This window comes from Oryctolagus cuniculus, chromosome 17, assembly GCF_051225735.1.
Source record: "Oryctolagus cuniculus isolate XC-2025 breed Fujian yellow rabbit chromosome 17, ASM5122573v1, whole genome shotgun sequence".
Lineage (NCBI taxonomy): Eukaryota > Metazoa > Chordata > Mammalia > Lagomorpha > Leporidae > Oryctolagus > Oryctolagus cuniculus.
The window spans coordinates 25,979,687-26,003,672 of record NC_142883.1 but is presented as its reverse complement, the minus strand read 5'-3'; the positions used below and the strand labels follow the sequence as shown (position 1 = coordinate 26,003,672).

General features: G+C 58.0%; 1 protein-coding gene and 1 long non-coding RNA gene across 3 annotated transcripts in view; one reads left to right on the top strand and one right to left on the bottom strand.

The window, feature by feature from the left end:
• ITGA3 (integrin subunit alpha 3) overlaps window positions 1-16,205 on the bottom strand; it is a 29,831-nt gene extending 13,626 nt beyond the window's left edge. The window contains exons 1-7 of one of the 2 annotated variants that reach the window (XM_051825563.3): window positions 15,664-16,205; window positions 7,491-7,618; window positions 7,133-7,212; window positions 5,105-5,354; window positions 2,632-2,718; window positions 2,017-2,224; window positions 1,370-1,566 (exon numbers count right to left, since the gene is read on the bottom strand). In XM_051825563.3, coding sequence (XP_051681523.3) covers window positions 1,370-1,566; window positions 2,017-2,224; window positions 2,632-2,718; window positions 5,105-5,354; window positions 7,133-7,212; window positions 7,491-7,618; window positions 15,664-15,869 — 1,156 coding nt within the window. In that variant the 5' untranslated portion in view covers window positions 15,870-16,205. Of the gene's footprint in view, window positions 1-1,369; window positions 1,567-2,016; window positions 2,225-2,631; window positions 2,719-5,104; window positions 5,355-7,132; window positions 7,213-7,490; window positions 7,619-15,663 lie in introns of those variants that run through there. The other variant, XM_089318150.1, reaches the window with a different exon arrangement.
• On the top strand, window positions 14,244-17,119 carry LOC103351549 (uncharacterized). The gene is made up of 3 exons (XR_011383503.2): window positions 14,244-14,435; window positions 15,315-15,452; window positions 16,911-17,119. It is a non-coding gene; the product is annotated as an uncharacterized LOC103351549 (long non-coding RNA).
• The last annotated feature ends 6,867 nt before the right edge of the window (window positions 17,120-23,986 follow it).

Below are 23,986 nucleotides of genomic sequence, written 5' to 3'. Positions count from 1 at the left end.
AAAAAAAGTGCTTTCCCCCTTATTACAACGCCTTCCACCTCCAGACACCCCGCCTTTAAACTTTTATTTACTCATTCATTTGAAAGGCAGAGAGACAGAGACAGACAAGAGATCTTCCATCCGCTGGTTCACTCCCTAAATGCCCAACAGATGGCGCCAGGCCAGGCAGAAGCCAGAAGCCAGGAACTCGATCTGTGTCTCCCGCACAGGTGGCAGGGATCCAAGTGCCTAAGTCATCACCTGCTGCCTCCCAGGGTGTGCATTACCAGGAAGTTGGAATCAGAAATGGAGCTGGGACTGGAACCCAGGCGCTTTGACATAGGATGTGGGCATGCCAAACACCCTGACCTCTTCTAATGATACCTTCCGGCAGGGTCAGAAGGAGTGTGTCACCGGGGACTCTGCCAGGAAGCTGTCGAGATTCAGCTCATTTAACTCCCACCAGACTGCTGCAGGGTGTGTATTTCGTCCCCACTTTGTAGATGAGGAAACAGACCCAGAAAACCCAGTCATACAATGAGTCCAGAGGAGGATATTGAAGCACACCTCTGTCTGACACCAGGGTGGGGATTAAAATCGGAACACTTAGTGGACTTAAAGTGTCAACACTTAAAAGTCTAAGGGCCGGCTTTGTGGCACAGTGGATTAGGCTGCCATCTGTGACACTGTTGTGCTGTGTCTGAGTGCCAGTGAGCTCTGCTAATGCACCTGGGAAAGCAGCAGAAGGTGCCCAAGTGCTTGGGCTCCTGCATCCACATGGGAGACCTGGGAGAAGCTTCTGGTTCCTGGCTTCAGCCTGGCCCAGCCTGGGTTGTTGTGGCCATTTAGGGAGTGAACAGTGGATGGAAGATTCTCTCTCTCTCTCTCTCCATAACTCCACCTTTCTATAGCAACTAGGCTCAACCCAGTGATTTCTCCCTGACACCCCATTTTGATTGATTGGTCCCCAGGTCCCGCACAGCACTAAAGATGACCCCTATTACCAACAGCTCCCACCCATCTCAGCCCAAATCATCTGCTCCTTCTACACTACATTCTTGGGCTGCCCCCAGCCTTGCTGCCGACCCCCAACCGTCTCACAACCCCCTTCAAAATGAGCACTTCAAGGCAGCCAGCTCTCCTATCCCTCTGTCCCTCCAACTCTTCTCCAGTGTGAACTCAGCCCAGTCACCACTGACCAGCCGCATACCCCCTCCTCCAGGAGGTCTACTGGCTCCCCTCTGCTGCTCCTCCTGCTCTCCCTACCAGTATCTCACTCTGAGCTCCACAGGTTGGGCCCCATCCCGTCTCCTCTGTGGGCCCTGTCAAGCTTGGGATGCAGCTGGCACTGGGTCAGTGGGGAGACTGGGGGAGGGGTGCTGGCTCCTACCCTGGAATCCATCCTGGTTGATGTCACCAATGCTGGCCACGGAGAAGCCAAAGGCAGAGCGACTGGGGCCGTGAAGAAGAAGGGAGGGGTGGGCAGGGAAGGAAGTGCCCGCCTGGTTCATGAAGACGTAGACGGCGCCCCCTATCTCTTCCTTACGCTCGAAGTAGTAGGGAGCACCCACCAAGAGGTCCTGCCACCTGCGCAGGAGAGGGGGAGGAACAGGCATGTGAGGTTGGCCGCCAGCAGGCAGCATAATTCCTGTTCAACAGGCACGATTGTCTTAAGGTGCCAGGCAGTGCAAGCGGCACCCCTGGCCATAGGTCATGAGAACATGGCAATGACAAATGACCCCCCAGGTGGGACACACATGTCATGAAGAAGCTATACAGGCACAGATCACCCCCAAACAGCCCCCATCCCCTGGAGCCCTGGGTACTAATGGCAGGCACAGACAAACAAGTGCAGGTGTCATGCAAATGACATGCAAATACCCAGACTCCCATGAAGTCAGATCACAAATCTCAACAAACAGCACATACACAAACAAACGCACAAATGCAAAACCTCCACTTCCCTGAGCTGGCTTGGGCAAGCCTGTGCTCCCCCACCTCTCTCCCTGGCCCCAGGGGATGTCCTTAGATTCTCACCCATCGTTGTTCAGGTCTGCCAGGGCAATGGCACTGCCAAAGTAGGCGCCCACCTGCGTGCCCTCCAGCACCTGCCTCCTCCGCAGGTCTCCGCCTGCCTCCTGGCTCAGCAAGAAGACAGCGCCCATGTGTCGGTGCCGCGGGGCACCTGTCACAATGGTGATGTCCGTGGGGTGCAGGATGGCACTGCCCACCTGCACTGTGTACCCTGGGGTAGGGAGAAAGATGATCAATCCAGGTCCCCAGAAAAGTTTGTCCCCTGCTACTCTTGACCCAGCCCCAAAGCCCACCTCACCCCCTATTATTTTTTATTCTGCTATTCCAGGTGATGCAAGAAAGTGGGCCCTGGATGTCCAGTAGCCACACTCCCTCCCAGTCCCCAGTCCTGCTGCACACTGTGAGTTCTGGGAAGGTAGCAACTTTGCATTTGGGAGTTTGGAAGAGGGCCTGGCATAGTCAGTAGTAGTAGTCACCAAGTGTGTGTTAACTGAACTAAATGTCACTGGCCCCACTGCATGCTAACCTCACTCTTCCACCAGACACTGAAAGCAAGTGCGCCCGTGTGCCAGGGACTGGGCCGCCCCCATCACTAAATGGGCCCCACAATGGACTCACCAATATAGAAGTTTCCTTTGTCCTCTGGGTCCTTGTAACTGTACTCAGATAAATCCCAGTCCTTCCGCTGGATCATGTAGCTGTTTCCTTCACAGGGATATGGGGAGGGAGAGGGGGCGCATCAGTCACCACCCCTTTCCTGCAGCTTGTCTGCCCCCCAAACCCGCAGTCGAGATAAGGATAATAAAATCCCTTTGAGTCGTGAGCACTTTGCCCTTTGTTAATCTCTTCCTCTTTATTATTTTTTAACTTTAAGGAAATTATTTATTTATTTATTTATTTGAGGAGTAGAGAGCGAGCTCCCATCCTTTGATCCACTCCACAAATGCCCTCCACGTCGAGAGGCTGAAGCCAGGAGCTGGGAATGCCATCCAGCTCTCCCAGGTAGGTGGCAGGAAGGAACCAAGTACTTGAGCCATCAGTGCTGCTTCCCGGGGTCTGCATTGGGGGACTGGGGCAGGGTGCGACCCCAGGGACTCCGAAAAGAGTCCCGGGCAGCTTAACTAGCTGCTTCATCTGCAGGCTAGATGCCAGCTCCCTTCTATTTAGCAAGTCTATCAGGTAGAATGATAAAAGCCCATTCTGTGGCTAAGAAAAGTGAGGCTCCAAGAAGGAAACTGGCTTGCTCATGGTCCCCTCAGGGGCTGGTTGCAGGGCCATCGCTGCTGGCATCCAGGCTCCTGGATATTATTAGATACCGGATGACATCTCTAGACGCTGGCCTCAGACTCCACACTTTCATCTCCTTCTGGTCCCGCCTCCCCAGGCTCGGCTGCCTACCTGGCTCTGCCTGCAGGGCTGCTGCTGCAGAGTGCCTACAACACTGCCAAGGTCCAAAAAGACCAGCAGCAGGTGGGAGGCAGGGTCAGGGAGGGGGCAGAGCCCCAGCCGCCAGGGAGCTCAGAACTAGGACTACCTGTGTATCAGGAGAGGACTCAGGGCTCTCTGTGCCTGCTCAGTCTGCAACAAGGAGGTTGCACAGGGGTGTGATGGGGAGAGGCAGAGAGATGGGGGAACTGGGGGTGCTGTGGCGGCAAAGGCTTGGCTCTTTTTTTTAAAATATTCTACTTTTTGAAGATTTGTTTATTTATTTGAAAGGCAGAATGACATAGGGCGGGGGGAGAGGGGAAGGGAGGGAGGGAGGGAGAGAGAGAGCGAGAGAACACATCCATCTACTGGTTTACTCCCCAAACAGCTACAATGGTCAGGGTGGGTGAGGCCAGAGCTAAGAGCCAGGAGCTTCATCCAGGTCTCCCACAAAGGTGGCAGGGGCCCAAGCACTTGCGTCATCATCTGATACCTTCACAGGTGCATTAAGAGGGAGCTGGGTCGGAAATAGAGCAGCCGGGACTCAAATTGGTGCCCCCATATGAAATGCCAGCATCCCAAGTGGGGCCTTAACCTCGGTGCCACAAACGCCAGCACCAAGTGTGGGTCTTGATGCAAGGAAACACTCTGCAGTTCCTGGAAGCGAGGTCCTGTGTGTGCTGACATGAACAGCGCCCACCGCCTTCGGTAAGTGAAAAGAGAGGGCAGCGGAAGAGAATTCTAACTGTGATTGTGTTTGTGGTTTGCTTTGTTTTTTCGAGTACCTACAGACCCTAAAACAAATCTGGAAGGAGCCACAGGGTCCTGTTCCCACTGGAGAATGGGAGGAGGGGAGGAGCACCTCCTGTACCGCCCAGCGGCTCTGTCCCGCGCCGCAGGCTTTAAGTACAGTTCCCTCTGGTGCATCTGGAGTCAACTGGCCCTTTGTGCCCATTCCAAGTCACCTCTCTTAACTTACTATTGGCCTTGAGCAGCTTGCTTTACCGCTCCAGGTTTGGTTTCTGTTTCTGGAAAATGGGTGTAGCCCGTGCTTTGCCAAGGTGTTTTTTTTTTGTTTTTTTTTTTGTTTTTTTTTTTTGTTTTGTTTTTTTTTTTTTTTTTGACAGGCAGAGTGGACAGTGAGAGAGAGACAGAGAGAAAGGTCTTCCTTTGCCGTTGGTTCACCCTCCAATGGCCGCCGCGGCCAGCGCGCTGCGGCCGGCGCACCGCGCTGATCCGATGGCAGGAGCCAGGAGCCAGGTGCTTTTCCTGGTCTCCCATGGGGTGCAGGGCCCAAGCACTTGGGCCATCCTCCACTGCACTCCCTGGCCACAGCAGAGAGCTGGCCTGGAAGAGGGGCAACCGGGACAGAATCCGGCGCCCCGACCGGGACTAGAACCCGGTGTGCCGGCGCCGCAAGGCGGAGGATTAGCCTAGTGAGCCACGGCGCCGGCCTTGCCAAGGTGTTTTAAGATGAATAAGGTCAGAGGGTGAACATCCCTGGCACACTTCAGTGCTTTCCAGCAGTCAAGGTCACGGTGTTGTGGAGAGATTGGCGCCCGCGTTCCATCTCTCCCATCCCCTACTGTGGATGGTCTGAGTTGCTATCCCAGAGGCTAACAGGGTGAGTGGTCTCTGCCCCCTTCCCCTCCCCCACAGCCCCCACCTTTCCAGTTGTAGGCCCCCGGGGCCCCGAAGTACACAGTGTTCTGGGTGAAGCCGCCGCTGGTGCCCAGCTGGCACATGCCGGTCTCCAGGTAGTCGGTGTTGCTGTTGCACATCTCGTTGTGGTAAGTCTGCCAGTCATCATTGGGGTCCAGTTCAAGGTCGTTGCCGCGCACATAGCACTTGCCCACCATGCGCCGCTGGTCCTCCGACCCTGACCACAGCACCTGAGTGTAGCGGTGGGCGCAGACCTGGGGACACCAACCCCAACACAGTGAGACTGTGCCAGGAGCGCAGACGCAGGGGTCCCCTTAGCCCCGTTACCCTCTCACTGCAGAGCAGAGCGGAAGGAGGCTGGCTTCTCTGCCTTCCCACAGTGACATGGAAACCAGCATCTGCTTTCCAGAATTCAGAAATTGCTCTGAAGGGCAGCTACACTTTTTGGGAAGCCGGAAGGTACGGATCTGAGCGTGGCTTAGAGACCTTGGCAAAGGGAAAAGGGGACAGGATGAGGGAATATGAGGCTCAGGTTCTTGAATCTAAAAGAGGCTATTGACTGAGCGATCAAGGCACTTGCTTCTGCGCTGACGCCAGATGACCCTGTCCTCTTACTGAGAGGAAACAACAACAGTGGCTGCAGCCAAGACTTACTGCGCACCTACTATGTGCCAGACACAATTCTAAGCTCCTCCCATGCACGGACTGACTCCTTTAAGCCTGCTAACCACCCTGTGGGGTACAGGCAATTGTTTCTCCCATCTTACAGATCAAGAGACTGAGGCACAGGGAGCTCAGTAACCTGCCCCAAATCCCACATCTAGAGAGAGAGAGGCAGAGGCCATTCCAGCCAAGGCCGTGTGGCTCTGAAGTCTTTGCTCCCAAGCCCCTCGGCTGTGCTGGCCAGCAAAGGTGGGAATCGATCCACACTCTCAGATCCACACTCTTCAGTGCTCAGCGCCCGGGTGTAAAACTGCGCAAATCAATGGATCAGAATAAGGTGTCTGAAAACAGCCTGGGGCCAGACGAGTGCCAGAAATAGACCTGTTTCTTGTTTACTTGCTCTTTGTGTCCCCTTCCAGCTGCGAGCCCCGCGGCTCAGCGCCAGAGCCCGGCCTGAGTCACCGCCACCTTCCTGGGGCTCACACAGTGCTCAGCGCACAGTAGCTGCTCACTGAACAGCTGGTGGATGAGTGGGCGGATGGGGGGGCTGAACGCACCACCACGACAGGGCCAAGTCTGGAATTGCTTTCGATGGACTCCTGAAGAGGGGTTTTGGTGAACTGATGCAAACCCAGAGCTCAGAACGATGTTCAAAGGGGACAGAAACCATAGCAGCCATGGCTATGGGGGTGGTGACTGACGGGAAGGGGGCACGGGGAATGTTCTGGAATGATGTCGATTTGTTCTATCTTTTGTGGGTGTCAGTTACACAGGTACCTACATTTGTGAAAAATTCATTGAAACTTAAGAATCTATCCATTTCACCAGATGTAAATTTTACATCAATCTAAACAATAGAGGGGGGAAAAAAACCCTGTCTTCCTAAGACTCAGATATTGAGAGCCCAGGGACCGGCACGGAAGAATGCAGGCAGGAGGTGACAACTGAGAGCAGGGAGGGGCCCCGGGGCGAGCTGGGGTCAGCAGGGCTCTGGCTCTTCCGGCAGCCAATCTCCCAGGAAGGCACAGCAGCCAGTGCCAGCCGCCCGGGGCCCTCTCTGCCCTTTCGTCCCTCTCACAACTCCCTGGGGTTCCCATAAAGGACGAGCACCCCAGTGGGTGCAGGGACGAAGTGGGTGATTCAGCCAAGACCGAGGTGGCCCGGCTGGCCCTGTGTCACACGCTCCCTCGGCAGGAGCACAGGAAGTGGGGGACCCGTCCACCTGTAGGGACACCCAGCCACATAGAGGGACATCTTGCAAGGGCCCCCGCATACGCACGCACAGAGAATGCCTGGGCTGCCCTTGAACCTCTCCCCAGTCCCTGGGAGGTGAAGGACTGGGAGGGGCCGACACTGAGTGCCCACTTACCAGGACTCTGCCTGCAGGGCCCTGGCTGGCCACGGTCACCCCGAGCCACATGTCCTCAATAATGTGATGGGCAGGGTCACCTGTGGGCATGGGACAGCATGTGAGCCATGGCCCCTCCATCCATTCTCCAGGACCCAGAGCCTCCATTAGGCGTGGCTTGGTCCCTTTGGGACCCTCCACCCCAGCAGGGCAGCCCCCCCCCCCACATTATTCTGAGCCCCACCAATCCCATGTGGTGCTGCTCCTCCACGGCCCCAAACTGGACACAAAGGGACCAGAACTGCACCAGTGGCTCCAGAACATTCTAGCTGCCCCTCTGCCAGGCTCCCGACCTGGCTAGCCCACCCCTTCCCCTCACTTTTCTCCACGATGTCCATCCGTTCACAGTCGTTCTTGGAGGCAGTGAGTGGGCACAGGTACACAGCACCGGTCCGGTTGGTGTAGCCATCGGGTGCAGCAAGGTCCTGGGGCGCACCGGCCAGAAGCCTGGAGGCGGGGAGGCAGGTGGGCCCCGGCTCAGACTCCCGCCTGGAACAGCTTGCTCTTTGATAGGCAGTTACTGCACATCAGCTGTGTGCCGGGGTCTGGGGGCCGGGAGGTGATGGGACCCAGTGCCTGCCTCCAGGAGCGCCAGGAGTCGGGGGGAACAGGCTCTGGCACAGCCTCATGCAGGAGGGCCACCTGGATTCAGCAGGAGCCGGGCAGTCAGGGAGGCCGCAGGACGCTGGCCAGGGTCACAGGTGAAGGAGGGGCGGGAGGGTGCTTGAGACAAGGTACGGCATGTGCGTGGGCCGGGAGGCATGAGCACGCTGTGTGATGAACAGCTCTGGAAAGTCCTCGGGACAGTTGTGGCCCAGCAACATCCGGGTGGGGCACGAGGGGTGGGGAGAGGGCCTGGAGGGAGCCCCCCAGGGGTGTGAGGCAGGGGAGGGGCCTAGTCCCATCGGGGTTTGGAAGGAACCCCTTGCCGGGGCTGGGGAACCTTTTTTCTGCCTGGGGCCATTTGGTTCTTTATAGCATCCTTTGCAGACCACAAAAAATGAACAACTTAAGAATGAGCCTGTTGGCCGGCGCCGCGGCTCACTAGGTTAATCCTCTGCCTTGCGGCGCCGGCACACCGGGTTCTAGTCCCGGTCGGGGCGCCGGATTCTGTCCCGGTTGCCCCTCTTCCAGGCCAGCTCTCTGCTGTGGCCAGGGAGTGCAGTGGAGGATGGCCCAAGTGCCTGGGCCCTGCACCCCATGGGAGACCAGGAGAAGCACCTGGCTCCTGCCTTCGGATCAGCGCGGTGCGCCGGCCCCAGCGCGCCGGCCGCAGCAGCCATTGGAGGGTGAACCAACGGCAAAAGGAAGACCTTTCTCTCTGTCTCTCTCACTGTCCACTCTGCCTGTCAAAAAATAAAAAATAAATAAATAAAAAAAAATGAGCCTGCTGAAGATGTATTGAATTGCGAGTCCCGCCTGTGGTGGCCTTAGCAGGACCAGGACAAATGATTATGCGGGCCTTATACACAGCCCACAAGTTAGTGGGATGTTCCCCGACCCACTAGCTTCGGAGGAGGCTGGAGGAACCCTGGCACTGGGTTCAAATCCCAGAGGGGCCAGCAGGGAGGATTTGTGTGGGGGTGGGAGGGCTGCTGGAAGCCAGGACTCTGCCTCTGGAGGCCATGGGAGGACTTAGATCCAGGAGGCCTGGGCCCTTAAGGCACCCAGGCGATGCCCAACCTCCTTACTGTCACCTAGAAACAGGCACACAAGGGATGGGGCTGGACTGGGCACCTGACACTTTGCACAACGTGGCCCCGGGGGGCAGTGTTCCAAGGGGGTGGGCATGGAGGGCACAAGAACTATCAGCTTGTCCCAGAACCTATCTTGAGGGACATGGATGAAACAGGCCATCCCATGCCAGAGGGGTGACTGGAGCAGAGAGAGGCAGGGATCAGCCTCAGGGGACAGGCTGTGGTCTGCTGGCCTCAGAAGGGCCTGGATGTTTGTGAAACAGGCAGATTTCTGAGCCCACCCCAGGCCATCTGGATGGAGTCTGGCGTGCCCCTGGTTGGGGTATTGAGCCCATTCTACCAGTTTCTCTTCTCCCTGCATCCGTGTTCCCTGCAGCCTCCCAGTGCTGGCCAGGACCCCCTCCTCCAGCCAAAGGACCCAGCCCTCCGGATGGCAGGCGTCTCCCAGATGCCCCTCCACTGGCCCCAGCCGCACCGTCTCCCCTGAGGCTCCCGGCTCAGAACTTGGGCTCTGGGCCTCCTGCCAGGCAGGAAGTGCCAAGCAGTGTCGGCTGCAGCCCCAGCCTGGGACCTGTGCGTGAGGGCGGCAGGGAGTGGGTAGGGCAGGGCCTGGGCATGCCGGGGCCTGGGGTGCCTCCGCCCACTGGGAGCCAGGAATGCACTGCCTGGGGGGTGCTGGGAAGGGCGGGGATGGCTGCCTGCACCTCACATCTGCAGCGCAGACCTGCCCCTGGGGAAGTGTTCCTGCGAGCGGGGTCAAGCTCCCCAAGCAGGAGGGCTGGCGGGAGGCCAGAGGGGCAGCCAGGCCCAGTTAGTCACCTTCTGTCGGGGCTGGGGAGGGTGCCTCGGTGAGTCCACTGCCTGACCACCCATGGACATCCGCTCCCCGGCGTGCCTGACAGATGAGAGAAGGAAGCCGTGCCCGTGAGAAGGGAACGTCCCTGCCTGGGAGTCGAAGGTTCTGCTTCTAGAGCCTGTTCTGCCTCAAGGGGAAATTTCCTTTCTCTCACTGAGCCTCAACGGCCTGATCTGTAAAATGGGGACAGCAGCAGTCCTGCTGACTCTGGGGCCGCTGGAGGAATAGAGGGGTTCATTCTGCAAACTGGGCTTCCTGCCGTAGCCAGTGTGGGCCCTAATGCTCTGCTTTCTGTGGCACCAGGACTGGCCTAGCATGACCCCAGGCCTCTCTCCTGGGACCCAGGATCTCTGCCCTGCCAGGTTCAGGTTCGCCTGGAGCAGAGGACAAAGAACAGACTTCGGTTGCAGGATTTCAAGGGCCTAAGGGTGCCAGGCAGTGGCTGAGGTGGAGGCTGGGGGCTGGCTAGGATGACCTTGATGGAATGCAGGCCTCAGTGGGTGGGGTGCCCAGGGGGAGCCAGGGTGCAGTCCTGCCATGCAGTGTAATGGAAGTGTGGCCCTGCTGCTGCGGCCACCGCTGCCCTGCTCAGGTTGTCGGGCAGGTGGACGAGGACCAGGATCTCCATGCCCTCTCAGCTCCCTTGTCCCAGGGGGAGGAGGCTGAGGGACCCCTCTCCTGAGCCCCCTGAGCAGGCAGAGCTGGGCAAGATGGCAACTGGATCGAAATAAATCCCCTCGGCCCCTACACCCTCCTGCTTCCGCCCTCCAGTCCCAGCCAGCTCTGTGCCTGCTGCTGGGAGGATGGAACGGGGCCAGTGCCCTAATCCAAGCCCCATATCCCACGCCCCACCCTCCCCAGAGATTCCACAGGGAGCCCCCCACCCCCCTTGGAGTATTTTTAGCTCCTGCTTGGCCCGCTCAAAGGCCCCTTAAGGCCCTTTGGCTCCCAGCCCGGGATCCAATGGGTCTACAGCCAGAGGCCTGCGCGTGCACGAGGGAAGGCGGCGTGCAGAGGTCCAGCTTCCTCCAGCCACAGCCAGGTGAGTGCAGGCAGGGCTGCAGAATCCAGAGGCTAGAAGGGTCCTTACTGACATGAAAATGAAAATATAACTTCTAGCAGCCGGTGTCGTGGGGCAGCAGGTTAAGCCGCAGCCTGTGACACCGGCATCCCATAAGGATGCCTGTTTGAGTCCCAGTTGCTCCACTTCCCATCCAGCTCCCTGCTAATGCACCTCGGAAAGCAGCAGAAGATGGTGCAGTGGCCGGGGCTGTGGTGTAGCGGTAAAGCCGCCACCTGCAGTGCTGGCACCCATATGGGCTCCGGCTCAAGTCCCAGCTGCTCCTCTTCTAATCCAGCTCTCTGCTATGGCCTGGGAAAGCAGTAGAAGAGGGCCCAAGTGCTTGGGCCCCTGTACTCACATGGGAGACCTGGAGGAAGCTACTGGCTCCTGGTTTCTGATCAGCTCAGCTCCAGCCATTGTGGCCATCTGGGGAGTGAACCAGCAGCCAGAAGATATCTGTGTGTGTGTGTGTGTGTGTGTGTGTGTGTGTGTAAAACTCTGCTTTCCAAATAAATCTTAAGAAAAAAGAAAATAGAACATGTAGGCAAATAAGCACCTCTGTTAGCCACCTGCTGCTGGGTCTTGTCCAGAGCACAGGGTCTAAAAGCCAACCCTTCCCAGGCCACCAATGCACCTGTCCACCCAGCCCAGGGAGAAGGTGGGAGGTTGGATGGAGAGATGGAGCTCATGGAGCAAGGAAGACCAGAGATGCAACCAGGTTGGGGTCAGGGAGCAGGGAGCCCCTGGCAGGAGGAGGGTGGGGGAGATGACCTCTCGGGGGCTTTCCAACAACTGCCTCCTCACACCCTCTCATCTGGCTCCAGGCAGACAGCCCCTGCTGGCCCCTGGGGAGGCTCCTGAGCTCTAAGCTCCAGAAAAGCTATTGCTCACCCCTGCCCGGTCACTCCTCCAGGGCAGTTCAAAGCTAATGGAAGAGTCAAGTAATGAGCAATGGAATCAAAGAAGCTGAGGAATGGGACCCAGGAGAGATCAGGCATCAGGTTGGCTCATTCCAAAGAGAAGGAGGTCCCCTGGGGAACACAGGGTGGGGTGAGGCGCAGAGAAAAAAATCCATAACATCCAAAAAAAACTTCCCGGGAAGGTTTCAGAGGGGGCCAGAGGGACCCAGCTCTAGGCACGTGCTCCCCTCCCAGGCCAGGGACCCAGCACTCAGGCCAGCTCTTGGCACGTGCTCCCCTCCCAGGCCAGGAAGCAGGAGGGGAGGGGGGCCTGCTCTAGCCCTGATCCCCAGAGGGTAGGGGGATGGGCAGTTCTCAAGATCCTGGATCCCAGCTCAGTGCCAGCGCTGTTGCCCAAATTAATCATCTCCCCAGAGGCAGTTCCTGCGGTAGCTGAAGCTGCAGCCCTCTCCATCCTCCCGCTGCTCCTCCTCCACTGCCCACCCAGCCCCCTCTCCCCACTGGTGACTCAGCCCGAGAGCCAGAGCGACCAGCTGGAGGCAGTGAGAGAATGAGAAGGCATGAGAGAAGAGGCCGTGGGCAAGGCTCAGGTTAAGAAAAAAAACTAATTTTTTCATTTCTTCTTCTTTCTCTCTCTCTTTAGTATCCCTGTCCACCACAGGGCACTCTTGGTGTCATCTAACCTCAGGTAAGAGGTTACCGCAAGGACATCCTCTTCCCCCCTGGCTTAGCCCTGTGCGACCAAGCAAGCCCCTTTTGCTGCTGCTGCCTTTGCGGCTGGCCTTCCTCGGTGCCCGCCCACTTCAAAGACCCTGGGGCTGTCACTGGTCGCTGGGGAGAACCGGAGGGAAGGGAGCTGCCACGTGCAGCCACAGCTGCTGTGCCCATTTCTGCTGGCACGAGCCTCGGAGGCTGCCAGGCACCCGCCCCACCCAGGGGAACCTGTTTCGGGAGAGCACAGCAGGTAAGCTGGGCTCCTGCCTACCTTGTGCCTGACATCATTTCCACGAGCGCCAGGCCTCCAGATGCCCTCATTTCCAGCAAAGGATAAAGGGAGAGAGGCTCAGAGCCTGCCCTCATGGCTCACAAGGACTTCCAGGAGGGAGCAACAGGGCGGGTGCCACCTCCCTCCAGGGGGACCGCATGCATCTCACCATTAGAAGCCAAAGTACCCTGGTCTCCCCCATGCTCCTCTTTTCCAGGGATGGGGGACTGGGTCGTGCATTGGCGGGAACCCCCGATGATGTGGGTGGGGAAGGAAGGCGATGGGGCAGCAGAGAGGGTCCCCCTACCCCGGGGTGGGGATTTGAGAACAGGAAAGCTGTGCTCTCCCCTCTTCCCGCTCCAGGACAAGGAACAAAACACACAGGATTCTGCCTCTACTCTCAAAGATCCCTCATTTCCTAAAAACCTTCTATGAACCCCAGACTCACAAGCCTGTTCTCCTTCTTCCAAAGGGACTTTGAGAGCAACAGAACGTGAGGCCACAGCTTGGCTCGCTAGTTCCCCCCCGGGCGCGGTGTACCCAGGCAGCTGCTCACATCTGGCTACACAGCTGGCTGCTGCCAAGCCCAGCTGGCCCCCTTGGCTCTCCCACAGGGCCAGCGTACAGAATTCAGTGAGCCAAGGAGGTAAGCCTAGAGGTAGACCCACTTCTGGAAAAAGACTGAGGATGCCCATGCAGGGAGGCCCCAAACTCTCTCTAGAACCACCTGCCTCTTGGAGGTCCATGAGCTCTAACCTTCTTGCAATTGGAAGGCCTAATGCCATCTCGAGCTGCCCAGGCAGAAAAGCAGAAGCCCTTAGCTCAGCCATCTCGGGTGGAGCTCGTGGGTTCTGGGGGTGCATCCAGGTCCTGGTTGCAGCACCAGAGCCTGCAGCTGCACCTGGGGGAAGTGGGCATATGTAAGGTACTTTATAAAAAAAATCATTTAAATTAATTAATTTATTTATTTGAGAGAGAGCTTCCATCCACTATTTCACTCCCCCAAATGCCCTTAATGGCTTGAGGGCTGAAGCTGGGAACCAGGAACTCAATCCAAGTCTCCCATGTGGATGGCAGGAACCCAACTACTTGAGCCACCAGTGCTGTCCCGCGGGGTCTGCGTTAACGGAAAGTTGGAATCGGCCTCTGGTGCCGGGAATGGAATGGAGGCAATCTGATGAGGGGCGCAGGTATTTAACTAGCGCTTTATGGCGAGCCCAGACGGCCACCTGGGCAGTGCATTTCAAACACATGGTCCCATTAAAGCCCCACTGGCGCCCCTAAAGAACGAGCCCCTTTCCCCTTCAGAGGAGAAATAGAGTCTCAGGGACAGACCCACGACCGGACCCTGGCAGTGGCACTTGGGAGCCTCTTTGCCCTCCACAATGCCAAGTCGCCTCTTGCAGGCCCTCGGAGGTGGGCAGGAGACAGAGATCCAACTCCAAACCCTTTTTGGGAAAAACTGTCCCAGGGAAGGAACGTGTGCTGCTCAAGGTCACATGGTAAAGGGGGGAGGGGCAGCCTCGGAGTCGCTGCGTGTGCTGCCTTCCCAGACCGATCTGCTCATCACCCTGCAAACTCCTATCCAGCAGCCTGAACATCTTTTTCGCGGGCCAGGGCAGGAAGAGCACCGACACGGAGAATCGCCCCGATGGTCGTTCGGGGTTTGCTGAAGCCAGACAGCAGCAGGAGTCAGGCCAGGAAGAGTGTGGTGGCCCTCACCTCCACAGAAGCCAGATGGAGGTGAGGCTGCACCCGGGCAGGCAGGCTGGGTAGGGGCTGGGCCGATGGGGCAGAGGCCAGGGCTGGGGCAGTTTGGACTTTGACCATTCCCAACTTCCTCAAGCTTCTGCAGGCCCCAGCCGGAGCTGGGAGAGGTTTCTTCCAGCTCGGTGGGGTCAGAGGCCAGGGGAAGACAGACACCTGTCGGGTCACCTGGCCGGTAGGGGCCAAAGCGGCTTGCAGGACCTGTCCTAACCACTGTCCCAGCCTGGGCAGCCTCATTCTCCCCCTCCCCCGGCCCTGCCCCCAGCTGCCGACCTCAGCACACTCTGAGCCCACAGCAGAGAAAGCCCTGGAGCCTGGACATGCCCCCGGGTGTGGGTCCCCTACGGAGGGAGTCGGCCGGGAGGGGCAGGCAGCTGGATGCTCTCTTTCCCTCCTCCCCTGAGCCCTTCCAGCTCCTTCTCCAGCTGTCAGGGAAGGAGAACAGAAGAAAAACACCATTTCCCTCTTCAAACCAAAACAAACACACTCAGGGCTGCGATTCAACATGAATCTGTGGAATGCGGGGATGATGTCTGGTGGGAGAGCGCCCCTGCGGCTGGGAGGCGCAGTCCCAATGGGGACAGCTCCTCTCTCTCATCCACGCCCCTGCGCTCATGGGGTCAGAAGGAGCTTCTGGACAGCTCCGCATGGCCGCACGGCCGGACTCAGCCGTCGGCTCCCCGCTCCCCCTGCACCAGCCCGCCGGGCGGTTGAGCAGGCTATCCCGTCTGGCTCTGCAGAGGGCGTGGCCCGCGTGGCCGCAGACTAAGTGCGAGGTGCGGGCTTAAATGCATGTGCTGTGGGTTCTCCCCGGGAGGGGGAGGGGCACTAGGTGTGTTTATCTTGTTTATCCAGCTCCCAGCCCTGGAGAGAAGAGGCCAGCGCTAGGCACTCCGTTCACCCGCTGGCTGGGGGCTCAGGCAACAGGGACCACACTTCGGCTCGCAGAGATCTGAAGGGTGGAGGGGCCGCGTCTAGACAGGTTCTGGCCAGGTCAGCACTTGCCAGTGAGGACTGCCCCCCACACCACGCCCAATCCTCCACTTCCCGCCAAAGCTCGGCAGTCCGGGGGGCTGCTCGGAAATCCGCTCCACAGAATCCTGGCTCACAAGGGTCGGGGGGTCCAGTGGGCTGCGACCCCGCTCCGGCACCGCACCCCGCCGCGCTCACTCCGTCCCGCCCCACCCCCGCCAGCCCCACTTACAGGTAGCGTTGCTGCCGCTCGGTCTGCCGGTGGAGGGCGACCGAGTAGCCGAAGAGGCTGCTCGGGTTCTTGGCCTCCTTTACCACAAGGAATCGGGTGTCCAGGTTGAAGGCGGAGGCGACGCGGCCGCCGGCCGCCACCATCAAAGCGAGCGCGCAGAGCAGCGGGCGCGGGGCGCCGGGCGCGCGGCGGGCGCCAGGGCCCATGGCTGCTAGCCGGAGCAGCGGCCGGGACGAGAGCGCGCGGAGCGAGGACCTGTTCACCTGCTCCCTGGCTGCCGAGGCCACGCGCGCCCGCAGCGCCGCTGCGCCTCCGAGTGCGGATCCGTTCCTCGCCCTCAGCCCCGCTCAGTTTCGCGTCTGCTCCGGCTCTGCGCTCTCCGATCCCCTTCCAAGGTCCGCGGGTCTATTCAATCGCCTCTCCCGCAGTCGGGTCACCGGCCCCCTAGCTTGTCCCGGCCGCGCCCCCTTGGCTGCGCTGTCGCCTTCGATCCCGGCTGGGCGGCGGATCCGGACGGGGAGATCAGTCGACCGCCGGGAGGCCGGGAGGCCGGGAGGCCGGGAGGGAGGGGTCCCACTGCGCGCGCCCCGCCTTCCCCACGCCCAGCCCCGCACCTCCCCACCTTGCGCGCCCAGCCCGGACTCCGCTTTCCTTCCGGGGAAAGAGAAAAGGTCCCCGCGCGGCCACCGCCTCTTAAAGGGGCAGCACCGCCCCGCCCTCCTCATCCTTCCTTCCTGGCTCCGCCCTCTCCCTCAGACACCTGTCGGGAGCCCCAAAAAGCTTGAGTTTGCCCTCTCCGCCCCTCGAATCTCTCGAGAAGCGTCGCCTCCGGAGCGAGAAGGGTTGGACGGGCGGGGCCGGGGCTGGGATTTGCCCCGCCGCTTTGCTGCGGCTGCTGCCGCCTTAGGAAAGGCCGTTGCAGGCGCAGCCACCTCTGCTGTCCCGGCTGAAGAGGCCGGGCGTTGGCGCATCTGAGAACGGTCTCCCCGCGCGCTGCTGGTTGGAACGCTCGGCTCGCCTCCGCAGCGCTGTGAGTGCCCAGGAGGTGGCTGGCGGTCTCTGGGCGCTCTCCCCGCACCCAGCCCCTCCTCTGTCTCTGTTAAGATTTATTTCTGCGATCCACCCGCCCCCACCTTCCTGATTCGAGCTGGGACTGGCTCCACAGCGAAGCCAGACAGATACTTAGTAGTGGTAATTATCAAACATCGCTAATTGTAATTAGCAAAATGATAACATTTCCCCTTGAGGGTTGCTGCTTCTAGAAGGTGGATGCGACTCTTGAAGACGAGTCCCTCCGTAGCGGGAACTGTGTGGCCAGAGCTGGCCCAGACTGCACCGGTTTCTCCTCCACTACTGCCTTCAGGGACTGGCCGGCAGAATCTCAAAGGTCCACTCCTCCGCTCAGGCTGAGGCTGAGCCAGGGTGGGGTTGCTGGGCAGGAAGACAGCACCCCCAGGTGAGCAGTGGGGGGGGGTGCCAGGTGGAGGTGGGTGGGCGGCACCCAAAGATCTAATTATTCCTAGAAGAATCAAACAGAAAAGAGCTGCCAGAGGTCACTGTGTACTTTTGAAGTACAATAGATGTCTCTTACTGCAGCGCAACATTTTCCCTGAGCGTTTTTCTTTTCTCTCTAGCTTCTCACCATCATAGTAAGAGAAATCCTATGGATTAAACACATACGCAGCGTGAACTGAGTGCTTTACAAATATGAATAAATTAAAGGCTCACAGCAATCATGGAGCTGTCCTTTGTGTTTCAAGATGAGAAGGCTCAGGCTAAGGACCCTCAGCTAGGAATCTAACCCTGTGTTTCGGCCCCTGGAACGCTGCTCAGGAGCACGCCTGCTAACTGAGCTCTGACAGACCTGGCCTCTCCTGCAGCCTGGGGCTCCCTGTAAGGAGCAGAATACAGAACTGAGACTGAGGAGATCAGAATACAGAACTGAGACTGAGGAGATCAGAGTCAGAGCCTGGGACCTGGCCCCAGCCTCGCTTTCCAGTTTGTGAATCATTTCTTGGGCAGACCCATTTCATCCGGCCAGCTTCCCAGGGAGGTCAGGATCACCCTCTTCATTTCCTTTCAAAGAATGGAGCCCCAGGACAGTCCAAGGTCACACAGCTTATGGGAGGCAGGGCTGGGATGGAAACCACTGGCCACAGTACCGTCTCTAAGAGACAAACTCCGGGGCCAGCGCTGTGGTGTAGTAGGCTAAGCTTTCTACTGTGGCGCCAGCATCCCATGTGGGCACTGGTTCGTGTCCCAGCTGCTCCACTTCCCATCCAGCTCTCTGCTATGGTCTAGGAAAGCAGAGGAAGATGGCCCAAGTCCTTTGATCCCTGCACCCGCGTGGGAGACCTGAAAAAAGCTCTCGGCTCCTGGCTTCTGATCAACCCAGCTCCAGTGGTTGCCGCCAATTGGGGAGTGAACCAGCGGATGATAGACCTTTCTCTCTGTCTGTAACAATACCTCTCAAATAAATAAATAAAATCTTAAAAAGAGAGAGAGAGAGAGAGACAAACTCCAGGCAGATGTTGATCAACAACCAGACGTGTAAACAAAAGCAGCTGCGATAACAGCTTTTTCTGTGGTGGTTGGGAAGAGGATGCTTGTCCCCGACTGCCCTTAAGACAGTGTTTGTTCCCAAGCTGTGACTTCCAGAGCCACCCAGCCTCCCTCATGGTCTGCCTTGTGGCCCATGACATCAGGGTAAGGAGACATCCAGGCCAAGGCACAGGAAGCAGACCTAGAAAGAGGTTGACCAGATGGCTTTGCCATCCCTCCCTCCACCCCTGTTCCTTCTGCTACTTCCTGGACTTCCTAGTTTGTTCCTAAAGAAGGAGACACAGCCAGGATCAGGAGGACAGGGGCCCAGGATGGACACTCAGTGTGGGTACAAGTCCTGCCACTCGGAGTCTTGTGATGACAAATGGGCTCCCTGCCAGGCCTTATCTCTCTGGCCATCCCAAACAGGAATGACCAGCATGTCCGATTCAGGGACGGGGAGGGGGCAGGAAAGGGATGAGGGATGGTTTTCCACTCCAGGGGAGTGTCCAGAGGGAATGTGGGGGCAGGAGCAGGGGAGACGGGGAGGAGGGGAGGGCCCCAGCCGAGGAATGTGTGGGAGTGTCAGATCTGGGAGCATGGAATGGGGGTGGGGGAGACACGGAGCCAGGAGGGGTCTGAGCTGGAGAGATGAGGAGGGAACTCCAGGTTCAAACCACAGGTTGGAAATCCTCTGGTTTCAGTGACTGCCACCCACAGCCTTATCTCATCGCTTGGTTGGCCTCATCTGGCAACGCTTCCCCACGGAGCAGGGACCCAGCTAGAAACTCAGACACGAGGGAACAAGAGCGCGTGGGTGAGGAGTCCGCGTCCAGTTTTTGATGTTTGCTGATGGCTTTTACATCTCACTGCCCCCTGGCCCTTGTGCCCCACACATGGACAAGAGAGCTTCCGTGCTCCTCCTTTGGTGTCAGAGAGAGAGAGAGAGAGAGAGAGACCCACATCCCTTTCTGCGCACTAACCCCTAACCACAAAACCCCAGGCCTGCCTCTTCTCTGACTCTCCTGGGCCATTGGGACCTGCTTAAGAGGCTTTGCTCTTCCCGGAGACCTCAATTATGTAAATAATAAATCTTTTCTTCCCCTCTGGGGTGCTCATGGCGTCATCAGTCTTGACATCTAAAATAAACCTGGTAGGGGATTTGCCTTTCTCTGCATCATAACAAGCAAACGATGGGCTCTGCAGAGGGCCAGGGAGACTTCCTGGAGGAGGAGAGCTAGACCAGGGGGAGAGAAGAAAAGCAGAAGAGCCGGGGCCTGGTTGGGGTGAGGCTCTCCCAGCAAGGATGGTGACGTAGTGTATAAAGGCAGCTCCCATCTGTATAGCGCTTATGGCGTTCGCCCCAGCCTCCCTCTGTCTGCCCTCCCGCGGGGCACACGGCACTGCTGGAGCCATAGCCAGGGAGAGCAGTCATGTGCCACCTTGATTGAATGCAGGCTCTCACCCTGAGCAAGTTACCTTTTTGGTTCTGGCCTCAGTTTCCCCATCTGTGAAATGGAAGGGCTGGAGAAAACTCCCTCTTTAGTCCCCAGTCAGCAGCCAGTGTTGGGTTAAGCAACTCTGGTCCATCTCTCTGACTTGACTTGAAAGTGCAAGTTGCTGGGGCTAGGAGGGGGAGGCGAGGGGTGAGCACCTGCAGAGCTGTCAGATCTCCTCCTGCGACCCTGGTTCGGGCTCAGTGCAGCCCACTTCCCTGGCTCAGATCATTCGGCCTGGAACATTCCCTGACAGGCTACTACATGCCAGCACGGAGCCAGGCCCCCATGGGGCATGCAGGGTGAGTGGGGGTTCCTTCAGGAAGGCCAGGGTTTCATCTTGGCCTCATATTCCAGAGGTCCACAGATTTAGACAGAGGCTACACCCATGTTGCTCTGGGGGGGGTGCTTGGGCACAGGGGGACTGTCTGAAAGTGCATTTTGTGCGGCCTCCACTGTGGCTCAGCAGGTTAAGCTTCCTCCTGCAATGCTGACATCCCATATGGACGCTGCTTAGAGTCCTGGCTGCTCCACTTCTGATCCGGCTCCCTGCTAATGTGCTTGGGAAAGCAGCAGAAGATAGCCCAAGTCCTTGAGCCCCTGCATGCATATGGGAGACCCGGGAGAAGCTCCTGGCTCCTGGCTTCAGCCTTGCCCAGCCCTGGCATTGCAGCCATCCAGAGTGAACCAGAGGATGGAAGATCTCGTTCTCTCTCTTTTCTCTCCTCCTCTCTCTGTAACTCTGCCTTTCAAATAAATACAAAATAAATATATTTTTTAAAAAATGACATTTTGTTTGCAGCATGAAGTTGACGTTGCCAGGAGAGAATGGGGTAGGGCATGCAGGAGGGAGCTGCTGGGATCATTTGATCACAGAATGAGGTGGGCTGAACAGAGGCAGGGGCAGAGGGATGCAGAGGGAGAGAGCTAGGCCGGGGCTGTGTGAGGTGTGCGTCCACATGTACTTGACTTGAACTTCAGAGATGGGGGTGGCCTGGGGCGACATTGAGGGTAGGAAGGGAAAAAGCTGGGTGTTTCTAGGGGTAAATAGACAAGGCTCCTGTCAGGGCACAGGGAACAGGCCCCAAGTATCAGAAACCCCCAGTCCCTGTGGCTCCTGCAGCCCCTGCATGCTCTCCTCTTACTGCCCAAGGCCTCGCCCTGCTGCCCCACCCCCCAGAGACTGAGACCCTGGTGGGGTCTACATGATCCCGTATGCACTCACGTGTTTGCCTCTGTGGTTGTGTGTCTCTGAATGTTTTAGGCCTGTAGGAATGTGGAAAGGGAGCTAATATTTACGAGCACCTCCCCCTTAGTGTGAAGAGGAAATCTGGCTGTGACCAAAGACAAGGGAGAGAAAGACCCCCGAGGAGGGCAGACGTCCCATTCTCTGTTTACTGCGACCCCACAGGTATCAGCATGTCTGGGCGGTCGGCCAAATCCCTGTTCCCCACAGGTGTTGTCATGTCTGGATAGGTGTCCTTCTCTCGGTTCTCTGCTACGTCTCCCCCCGCCCCAATTCCTGTCCTCCATAAGCATGGTCTCAAGTTCCTCATAGGTGGTCCTGAGCCCCGCAGGCTCACCCAAGCCCACCGAGGCTGTAACTGAATGTGTGATGCTGATGAACCTGCAAATGCGGTGAGGAACCTGGATCCGATGCCCAGTCGTGGGAGTAATTCCACTGGGCCCTTCAACCTTAATAAACTGCAGCTGCTGCTCCTCCACCCGGCCTCCGGTGCCTGTGTGAACTAAGGGAACTTCTCCAGTCCAGCTCTCTGGAACATTTTTAGTGCGTTGGCCAGGAAACACCCGTTGTGCCCATTATCGAGTGCTGAGAGATTCCACAGTGTTCAAACAAGGCTGGCCCCTTGAGCCACGGCTGACCTGTGGGCTCCAGGGCCTGTTGACAGCCTGGGAATGACTGGGTGCCTCCCAACTCAATCTCTGGGATCCTGACTCCCGAGCCGTGCTCCGCTCCCCAGGCTCACTCCCCACGGCCAACCAGACCAAAAAGAGAGGACCGATGCTCCTGGACTTCAGGGCACAGTAAGATGTCCCAGGGAGCCCAGGAGCAGGCCCCCTCCTTTGTTCAGCAGCGGAGCCTGATCACCTCCCAGCAATCCTAATGATTGCTTCTGTTGGGTCCTCACAGGAGGTACCTGTCTGGCGTCTGTAATGAAAGAGTGCATGTGTAGTGTGAGTGTGTTCACGGCTCCACGGCCCTGCGGCTCCGGAGTCTGGACCCCCATCTGCGGTTCCGTCTCGTCTGCGAGGAGAGCAGCCAGCCCAGTGAAGCGATCTCTGTCCAGATCAGTGCCTGTTCTGGAGGTCTGTCTCTCGTCTTGTGACACCGGCCAGAGGGTGGCACATTGTCGGAAATTCCCATTCAAAACCCGCCACCTTAGACTGTAGGATCTAAAGCTTTAAGACAGGTTATCTGGAGTCTGTGGTGTCCAAATGTCTCCAAAATGGTTAAAAGCCCTCTGAAGTTGAATGGCCAACTTTCAACGTAGAATGGCCGCGAGACGGCACTCACGATCTGGCTGAGATAAAGGCAGTGCGTCTGGTAATACCTGGAGAGCCAGGCCTCCCAGGTCAGTTCCCGTGTGGAGATTCCTGGTTGCAAATTGCATTAATTCAGCCCCCTTGGATACAGTTCCACACTGACAGGCAGGGACAGAGCAAAATCCTTGTGGCCAAAGCTCAGCTTCAGTCAAGAGGGCAAGGGACTCCTGGGGTTTCCGGGACTCCCACAGCCCCTCCACCGATCCTCCAAGGAGAAGCAGCAGCACCCCCATTGCTGCCGTCTCCCTACCCCGCTTCGCCAAGGCCGGGGGCCCTTTACTACCAGAAAGTCCACCGCCATCTGTTTCATCCCCACCGCAACCTAAGGAACCTGGGCAGGTAGGGCTGCGTCTCTGTTCAGCCCAGGACCAGTGAACCCAGGAGCCCACCCTCTCTGTCTCAGAGGACAGGGCTGCCAGCGGCGGCAGTCACAGCGGCGGCAATGGTGTTTCCAGAAAACCAGCTCTCCAGGTGCCCCTGCATGAGGTCAGAGGAGTCCCGCAGACTGAGCAAGATGGCGCCACACGATAGGGCCAGCCGACTTTTTATGACCAGCCCTTCTCCACCATGGACTTAGTTGGAAACACCATACTCCCTCTGACTTGGAGAAGCCTCGGGCTCTGATGGACCGACCTGCTAGAATCATCCGTCAGACAGACCCGCCCGCGTGGGGAGACCACCTCCGGCTCCTCCCGACTCTCCTAACACTGACGAGTGACGATGGCGGGCGACCGGAGCTCACCAGCGGCTGGTGGCGCCGGCGGGCCAGCTACAAGCTGTGGCTTGGGTCAGGATCGCCTTTCCTGGAGGTGAGCCCCACTGGGACCCAAACTCAGAGAAAGGAAATCCAGCCTGGGGAGATGCCGGCAGGCTCTCTTCAGAGGACCAAGGGTGGGGCAAAGAAACTACTAAAACAGGTCCAAAACCACTAGGTCTTCCGAAAGCCAGATGGGGGCCATCGTATTTCTTTCTTTCTTTCTTCCTTTTTTTTTTTTCTTTTTTTTTTTTTCCAGATTTTGGTTATTTTATTTGAGAGGCAGAGTTACAGAGAGGCAGAGGCAGAGAGGGAGAGAGAGGTCTTCCACTTGCTGGTTCACTCCCCAGATGGTCCCAGTGGCCGGAGCTGGCCCAATCCAAAGCCAGGAGCCAGGAGCTCTTCCAGGTCTCCCACCCGGGTGTAGGGGTCCAAGGACTTGGGCCATCTTCTACTGCTTTCCCAGGCTATCAGCAGGGAGCTGGATCAGAAGAGGAGCAGGTGGCACTAGAACTGGCACCCATCTGGGTTGTTGGCACCACAGACGGAGGCTTTACCCGCTACACCACAGCGCCGGGCCCCAGCGGTCAGATTTCTATGAGAGAGTGTATGAAGCACTCCAACCGTTCACTCCTTTTGACCCTGAAGCCCAGGAAAACCTCAGATGGTGAAAGCTGCCTCTGTGGGTCAAGGGCAAGAAGACATTTGACAGCAAGTGCAGAAGCCCGAGAACTTGCTGCAATGCACAGCACCCCGCTGGGAGAGATAGCCAACAACATTTTTTGTGAACCAGGCACAGACCGCAAAAAGAAAAGCCGACGAAAGAAAGAAATGGAAGGCGGCCCTGCTTGCCGCTGCTCTAGACCCACAGGTGGCCACAGAATCCAGAAACCAGGGGCCAGGGCCAGAGCCAGACCCCGCCTACAGGAGCATCACTGTGCTTCCTGCAAGGAAACTGGACATTGGA